At 36.4% G+C, this 8747-nt stretch overlaps 2 protein-coding genes across 4 annotated transcripts; both read right to left on the bottom strand.

Annotated features, from left to right (window-relative positions):
• Positions 1-539: 539 nt before the first annotated feature.
• On the bottom strand, positions 540-2879 carry LOC121772394 (soluble inorganic pyrophosphatase 4-like). Of its 3 annotated transcripts, none has more exons than XM_042169481.1 (9): positions 2745-2879; positions 2124-2238; positions 1913-1941; positions 1684-1749; positions 1332-1439; positions 1188-1253; positions 998-1118; positions 833-914; positions 540-728 (listed from the first exon to the last, which is right to left on the bottom strand). In XM_042169481.1, the coding sequence occupies exons 2-9, from the start codon at positions 2233-2235 to the stop codon at positions 686-688; spliced, it is 627 nt and encodes a 208-aa protein (XP_042025415.1). In that variant the 5' UTR covers positions 2236-2238; positions 2745-2879; the 3' UTR covers positions 540-685. The 3 variants fall into 3 exon arrangements, with proteins under 3 accessions (XP_042025415.1, XP_042025414.1, XP_042025416.1); XM_042169480.1 differs by having other exon boundaries at positions 2620-2759; XM_042169482.1 differs by lacking the exon at positions 2745-2879 and adding an exon at positions 2521-2623.
• A 703-nt stretch (positions 2880-3582) lies between these two features.
• LOC121769953 (protein BONZAI 3) lies at positions 3583-8747 on the bottom strand. The gene is made up of 16 exons (XM_042166733.1): positions 8424-8747; positions 7449-7496; positions 6896-7044; positions 6749-6797; positions 6573-6629; positions 6188-6367; positions 5963-6097; positions 5663-5724; positions 5452-5551; positions 5266-5380; positions 5103-5179; positions 4691-4828; positions 4369-4533; positions 4169-4282; positions 3984-4080; positions 3583-3899 (listed from the first exon to the last, which is right to left on the bottom strand). The coding sequence occupies exons 1-16, from the start codon at positions 8562-8564 to the stop codon at positions 3793-3795; spliced, it is 1734 nt and encodes a 577-aa protein (XP_042022667.1). The 5' UTR covers positions 8565-8747; the 3' UTR covers positions 3583-3792.

The following is an 8747-nucleotide window of genomic DNA, read 5'->3' as shown; positions in this document are numbered from 1 at the left end:
TTTTATATTAGTTTTATAATAAAACTGAGTAGAGTGAGTTAATAGAATGTGAGACCTGCTTACTATTTATGGTCAAAATGAAGTGTGACAATTAAGTTGGGACGGACCGAAACAGAAAAGAGTGACAATTAAGTTGAGACAGGGGGAGTATGTTTTAAAATCTGTGCCCGATCAAAGTGTAATAAAACTTATGGGACGGAATGAATAACTAGGGGTGTTCGGTTTGAAAGATTGCATCACAGAATTAAATGTGTAATGTATTTGGTCTATGAGATTCAATCCCATAACTCAATCCTTGATGGATAATCGTGAAATAATTAGTCATAGCTAACCTCCTTGATTAAAATAATCTCACAACTCAATCATAGATTATATCTTGGTACTATTTTATTTAGCCACCTGACAAATTAGATGAATTTGAGGTTCATGATTCATGTCGTAGCTCGGTTAAGCCGTGCCGACGTTGATGAGGGGGGAGGTTCATGATTCATGCGTTGACTATACAGTTGAGTAACAAAAAGTGGAGTGCAGCATTATTGTTACCGAAAATGTAGCTGTTGACTTTATTTAGACAAGGGATGGAATACAAATAGTTTTCCCCTTGCATGAAGCATAATTAAGTTAAACACTTAAATTACATGATATAATCATATAAATTATAAAAGAGTTGGGTGAATTAAGCAAATCACTGCCTCAAGTTCTCCACAATGTAGGAGGCATAAAGATCCCTGCAACACACACATAATTAAGTTAACATTCTTTATTTTTCAAGATGATTCATTTCCACAATTTAAAAAAGTAGAGTACTATTAGTATTAATTGTGTGACTCACATTGAGTATTTGATAGCATCAATTGCTGTTTCAGCAGGGAGGAAGTCTTCCACTGCAACAGACTTGTTCTCATTCTTTTTATCTGTTTCAATACCAACTCAAGGAAACAAATCCTAATTAACTAGTTTCACCACTTACTACATTTGGTAAAAGGATAAAGGATACAGTCCTCGAAGAAGCGCCTTATTTCAGCTAGACGGTGAGGGGGGAGCTCGGTGATGTCCTGATAATGCCGGAACTCAGGGTCGTCAGCGCATACTGCAATGATTTTGTCGTCCCTCTCGCCCTGTGGGGTGATTCTTCCAACATGAGGAGTTCCGATACTGAAAGAGAGAGCAACGCTTACTCTTCTTACCTGATCTATCATAGGCATCAATCCAATGGCACGAGCACGGAGGTAGGTACCAGGAAGAACAGGCTCCTGTGCAGGCAGGAAAGAAACAAGTGTCACAACTAGCTTGCACATTCAAAATAGCAAAAGAATAAAGCTCGAACGAACCTGCATCAGCACCAAAACATCGATGGGGTCGTTGTCTTCACAAAGGGTTCGTGGGACAAAGCCATAGTTGTGTGGATATACAACGGATGAGTAAAGAACTCTATCCACCTGTCAAAAATCATGAGTTGTATCCCAAATTCAGAATTCAAGAAGCAACGGGAGTAAACATAATACATTTCCTACTTCTCTTTGATGTTGTTTTCGACACAAATATGTCGTTTAAAGGAATGTATAAATCAATACTTGATGAAGAGAGCTTTAATGAGAAAATTGAAACCAGAAGGAAACTAGCAGCAGATCATGATTAAGTAAAAAATGTATCATTAATTAGAAAAGGGAATGAATTTCTCACTTTGATAAGGCCACTGGTTTTGTCAAGCTCATATTTAACTTTGCTGCCTTTTCCAATTTCAATCACCTGCCAAATTGCTTCCACTGATTAGATATTCAACTTAATCAAAGTAGAACTAACATTAAAAGCTTTCAAAGTAGAATTTGGTGCATTTCCTAAAAGGAAGTCTCTTTTTTGGTGCAGTCACGAAATACAAGAGGTGTATATGCAATTAGAAGAAACCACTCACACAATTGAATACTGCTGGGGCTCCTGGCCCTACATATACATCAAACCAAGTATCAAAAACACGTAAAATTAACGGAAAAGGTATAGAGCAAGAAGCACTGAATTTGGAGTCTTAAACAGCATAAGCATCATCCGTTTTTAAAAAAATGATACTTGGATTAGCTCTACGAAAACAAACAACAGTAACTGATGAAGCTTATGAAAAATCAAACCAATTTCCAAATCATGCCAAGGATGAGCAGCAACCGATCTCCTTGACATAGAGGAAAGAATCCTCTCATTGAGAGCAATGCGACGAGCCCCCGGACCACTCTTGTCAGCCATATTCTACAAAAACAAAACTCGGCTATTTTCATTCCCTTCCTCTCATTATCATAATTGTGTTCACTTTTCACTTTGTTTAATTTGAACTTCTTAATAATCCTATTACTTAAAACAGCCTACTCTTGAGATTATTGAAACCAGATACTATACCCAATCAATATCAAGAAAACGAAGCCTCAAACTTCAATTTCCAACTACCCAATTTGAGAACAGACTATCAAGTAATAAGGATTGAAGGAAAATAAACAAAAAAAAAATCAAATTCAAGCAAACACTGATTGTCACCTTAGAATAGTCCTAAGAAGATAAAAATCACATCTTTAATATTAGAAACCTCACAACTCAAAGGCCAAATCAAACAAAGACAATGGAAGCTCTGCATACCCATGAAAGCAATTTCACTAAGCAGGCAGCCCACTTGCTCAAAAGCAAGAGCAAGCGCATAATGCTTTTCAAGAATTACTAATCTACTTCAAAACAAAGAATAAATGCACATTTGTGTGACTTACAGTTTGATTTGTGGCAAGCTAACAAGATTTCCCAACTGGTGTTAATGCAGTTGGTTTGCGGGAGAGAGTCGGAACAAGTATTTTGTATTACATGGGCAACGAAAGGAAAGCTAACTGGGGGCCACGTGGCACTACTTTGGGAAATATACAATGCACTAATCCAATTTTATTTATTCATCTTGATTTTTAAAATTTTTACTTTCTCCGTCCATAAAAATAAGGATATTTTTATTTTGGAATGTATCATAAAAATATCATTTTCAAATTTTAGTAATTTCTTTATTTCTAATAAGATAAGCCTCATTCTCCAATAACAATATTCCCTCGTTCCATGAAAAATGGCCTCATTTTGCCATTTTTGAATGTACATAAAAAATAATCAATTTCTAAAAATAGAAAGTTTTTATTTCATACTTTACTCACTTTTTCTCATCTATCATACTTTATCCACCTTTTCTCCCCTCTCTTATATTTTGTCTACTTTTTCTTCATATCTCTATTACTTTATCTACTTTTTCTTTCTCTCTTATTTTATAATTTTATCACTAAAACATGTGTCGTATGAAAATATTTTTTTAGATGAAGAGAGTACATACAATTACTTTTTCTTTCCATCTCTCTTATTTTACTAATTCTGCATTAATTCTTGCGCCATCTTAAATGTACATATCTCTGTGGGATGGATTTGAGTATTAGAGAATAGAGAGAATTATTTAATTTTAATTTCGTTTTCTCTCTTTTGACGACATTAGGTTAGGTGAATATGGGGTACGATTGGGATAAAATGCCTCAACTTTCTGAAAATGAAAAGTAAAAGCACTATCTAGAATGAAGGGTGTAAAGCAAAAGTGTGAAGCATCTGCCATTAACAAGATTCCTTATGCCTTTCTCATGCAACTTGATCGTCTTGAGATAATATCACTCTTTGACAATATAAATGAAAATATAGTTACTCCATATTAACTACAGCAACTCCATTTCAACAATAAAAATCAAAACAAATTGTGAAGTGCAACGTGATGTAGACTAGTTTGGTTTCGAATTTGATCTAAAACTGAGGAACATTGAGGGGCTTGAAATCTCTACAACGCATGTAGCTCAGAAACTGCGATGGCAGTTCTTCGAGAAGAGACTGAACCACGGAGATTTGCCCCGCTGCACGAAACCAACCACGGGTTAACAAAATCGAATCCGTTTCGTTTTCATGTTACGTCTTTCTAGAATTTAACATACACTCACCATGCACTTCGCGCATTGGAACGAACTGAACAATGTCACGCGTTGCCACCCTTCCGCTAGTGCTCTCTAGTCGCCGTCCGTTGTCAGCGTCAAGAATCTTAAGCAAGAAATTTGGAAATTGTAAGCATCCTTAATAATACTACAAGAAACCCCCATTAATTGTAAGGATGAGTTTTGAGACATACTTCCATATCCTTGAAATCTGCATCTCCGACTCCAACAATGAGGATAGATAGGGGCAAGTCAGATGCCTTCACCACGGAATTTATTGTTTCTTTAAGGTCAGATACCACGCCGTCCTACACATTTTAAAGCCTTGTTACCGAAAAGAATATAACAAACACAATTTGGCAAGTGGAGATTAGGGTTTTTCTCAGTTGCTTACTGTTATAATCAATAGAACGTAATACTTGGCTTGGTTACAAGAAAGAGAGTGACCAGCGATATCTGCAGCCTTGTCTATAACTCGGCCAAATAGCGTAGGTCCAGAGAGAGTGACGTTGTGTAGAGCGGCCGAGTAAGCAGCCATAATACCTTCGACACCTTCTACCTGGAGCGATTAAATAAGACAACGGAACATTCAACAATTTGCAGATGTTCAGAATGGTATATGTGTAGCACATTTTAGATAACTGTAAGAGCATCATCTCTTGTGTTTCTCTGCAGTAGAATCTCTGATCAATCAACTAAATAGACACTATATTTACCTCAAAATCAGTTGGACTTCCGTTTAAGTTAAAACAGTGAGATACGGATCCATTGGGTGTTATCCCACCAAATCCCCAAGCAGGAAAGCGTCTGTCTGAATCATAGAACTGTATCACCTCCCCGATCTCCATTATAGCCTGCAATGTGTTTTTAGCAAAAATCATTTAGATACTCACATAGAGTATTATTTAAACAAACAAATACACATGTATATGCATACTTATAAACAGATCTTATGTGTGCACAAGGTTAAATGAAGTTAATGGAGTTTACAATCGAGAAATCTAGGTGAAGAACTATTTCTCATGGTCGGATGACTGCTACCCGAATTAGTTAGCTAAAATTTCTTTACATTCTTGAAAATCACCCATCATCATAGTCTACAAAATAGCCATAGTTATTCAGTGTTACCTGCTGGTAGGAATTGAGGCGACCTGAAGGATCAATGTAATGCAGAGAACCCAGAGTTGTGGGTCTTCCATTCGAAGCTGAAGATACATACACGCATTATTCAGGTTGCATTATGAACCATGGGAATGAGTGGAATTTTGTAATGGGGAATCAAGTTGTGTACCAGTGAAGTCAACAGCAACCATAAAATTGAGTTCGAATCCACTGGAGATGTAGTCAATAAAGCTATACAGTTGTTTCTCGACAAATCCATCGACAAAAATTTGACTTTTCATAATCTGGATGAGCATATTTAAGAACTGAGAACAAGTTGCAACAGCAGATACAGAAACTTGGGGAGATTAAATACCTTCTCATGGTGCCTGAATGCGGAAGGTGGTGAGATGAGATTAGCACAAGCTCTACTTTGGTGAAGGGCTTCAATTTCTGCAACTGATTTCTGCACTTTTCTGTTGACAGAAGGAGAATGTTGATGTACATTATCATAATGGTGTACAAAAGTGAAGGAAAAGGCGGGAAATGCAATTTACAAATGGCGAGAAGAATGGAGATATATATACCCAATCAGTACATGATTTCCATTGGTGTTGAAATCAAAACACTCAATAAGCAAGGGGTTCTCCTGCAGAATACATAGAGCAAATCAGGAAAAAGTCAAGGAGTCGGATAGGAAATTGACACCTTATGGAGTTGTAAACTTTTTTGATTAGTGATTTTGTTAAATAGAATGAAAGTAAAAGGTTGAAAATTGCATATGCTTATGGAGAGATGACTATAGAGATCGAAACATATGCATAATGGAATACACGGGTATAGGACATTTGCCTCTCCCCATAAATGCAGTTGCAAGTAGTAGTTACCTTGCTCATATATTGTTGCATGGTTAGGCACAGAGGTTTCCATGTTGGATTCAAGTTGTTGTTCACGACTTCAGTCTTGCAAATAGGAATATAACCTCCGTTCTCAGAAGCTCTAGAGATTCTTAAGAAAGGATCCTGCGAATCAAGTTACAAGAAAATGAGTGAAACTAGACACTTGAAATGGTAGTTGACCATCTCGACAACTGTGGATCTGAAGATACTTACACTTGTAGAGAATGTGTCTTTGTTTTCTAGAGCTGAACAACGGAATTTAAGCTCTATGGCGTTCCTTGAAGCAACAGTTTCATCTGCACGCACAGTTAATGTCCCCTTATTTCCCGAACCTCTAATTCCGTCAGTATTACGCAGATTCAAGGTCAAACTCCGGTCACGTTTAGTAATAATCTGCAGTGGAAATTTGACAGTGACAGAATTATGCCTCGGATTACTCCAAAATGGACGGTTATAAGGCAGAACATGCGTGCAAAATGTGGATTAGACTTGCCTAGAAATGTGCAGAAACTCTAGAACAGAAAAAGGCACATAGAGGTGCCACATTCACAATTGAACAACATAATCCAACAACAATGAAGAAAAGAAAAAAACTCACCTCAGAGACAGCACAAGTAGTTTCACCAAGGAAATCTTGGTCTTGCAACTTCAGTGTCTGAGAATTTAACAAAAAAAATTGACTTAATTATTTGGAAATTCCTAACTATTTTGGACATTAAGTGACTTCGTATTATCTTAAGTCCAGCAAAATGATAAGCCAGAAATACATCATACCTTCACAGGTAAATTGTGATATTTAGAATCGACATCATAGACCCGAAATCTGGAAAAGGTAATATTAGGGTCAATTAGTTTAGGTTTGCAAAGAAAAGGCGAGAAACAGATCTCGAAGGAAACGAATCCAACACATGATTCACTTACATTAGAGTCTGAACAACCTCAAACTGATACGTAATATTTATCTTCTGAATCCAACTCGGTTCTAGACTGTTCAATATTACTTCAGTGCGGCCTATCTCTTCAAGCTTCCCGTCCCTTCTCTTCATGTAGACCACTGCCATAGGATCACTCTGAAATAAAGAAAAATATACGCACCTTAAAATTATTTATAAGCAACTACAGTAGAAATAATATGGTCAGTGAACATTTGCTAGCTCAGAATGGACAAAGGAATGAATCCATGCATGCAGCATGTCAATTCTATACTTTTAAAAAAAGGGAAAAGGAAATAAGCTATTTTTCCACAAAAAATAAAGACAAAAACATTGACCTAGACAGAGAATGCAAGTCAACAGAAAGTAAACGACAATGCTTTTTAAAAAATAAAAGGAAAAGGGGGACAAGAAATAAGCTATATGGTCCACAAACATAAGAACAGAAACATTGGCCAAGACACAGAATAACTAGACACCTTTTACAACAGAAAAAAAACAAGATAACACGCCCCAAGATGCTACTTAAGCTCTTATTTTACCTTGGATGTGAAATCGAGATCGAGAAGCTTTGAAGCCGATAGAGACAGCTGCAAATAGAATAAACAAAATGTTACAACGAGAGATAAAACTAAGTCCTTCATCAAGGTTTGGTTATCACTTTCCACTATGAATAGCATTGTAGATTAATGAAGGGATCTCTTTGTTAATGTTAGTCTTTAAAAATGTGAACAGAGGAAACCAACTTAAGTAGTAATAAGACTCAACACTCAAAGCATCTGAGTCCGGCAAAATATTTTTCTGTAATTTGTGAAACAGGACTCTACCAATATGTAAATTTGAAGAATGAAAACTGGCACATAGTTTATTCCATGAACCAAAAAGATATATCCATTGTGTTCTTATGTGGTGGATTTTGAAAAATGGAGGCTCTTCAACAGTAAAGATGCAACGGTCATGCAAAAAGCTACAGTAGCTTTTGAAGTCAACCTATGATATATAGTCTTATTCGGTCACTCCCACCATTTCCACCAAACTCAAATACATTCTCGAGTATTTGTCTCACCAAAGTAATTTTACTAAAATCACTTAACCAAACTCAAATTTTACACCATTTCTGGGAATATGTATAACATAAATTTTGCAGTAGCTACAACACATTTTGGTAATTTTACTTCGATCTTTTAACCAAACTCAAATTTTACACCATTTTTGACATGTATATCAAAAAAATTGCAGTAGCAACAACACATTTTGGTAATTTTACTTCGATCATTTAACCAAATTCAAGTTTTACACCATTTTTGAGGTACACGTATCACAAAAAATTTGTACTACTAGCTACAACAGACATCCATATTTGGTGTTGTTCCGCAAAATTAGGTTTGTATTTTCCGTATGATTGGAGAAATTTTATATACCGAAAATGAGATTGGGTATATGGTTAGAGAACAAGTTAGGGCATTGGAATTGAATTAAATATTGTAGTACATGCGTAGATGAAGAAGATTCACTACCTCAATTTGAGTGCAAAGACTGTGTTCTCCTCTAGCCCTGAAGAAGTGGTCGACGGCGTCGTTTGGGCCAGTAGCGGCGGCGGTAGGGGCTCCACCAACCGCCTGCTTACCACCGTTAACATCAGAGAAGCATTGCCCCATGATTTTGAGTCGAGAAAATGTATGCAATTGTGTATCAAATTCCGAAAGCCTTAAATTTTATATAGCCATCCGATCATCGAGGGTTTTATATACTCAAATTTACGCGCTAAACGTTACCTAATTTGGGAATGAATTCTAAATAGGCGGGCTTCTGGGATTTACTTGTATATACTAACAAATTTC

This window comes from Salvia splendens, chromosome 16, assembly GCF_004379255.2.
Source record: "Salvia splendens isolate huo1 chromosome 16, SspV2, whole genome shotgun sequence".
Classification (NCBI taxonomy): domain Eukaryota; kingdom Viridiplantae; phylum Streptophyta; class Magnoliopsida; order Lamiales; family Lamiaceae; genus Salvia; species Salvia splendens.
This window is presented reverse-complemented; position numbering and strand designations above follow the sequence as displayed.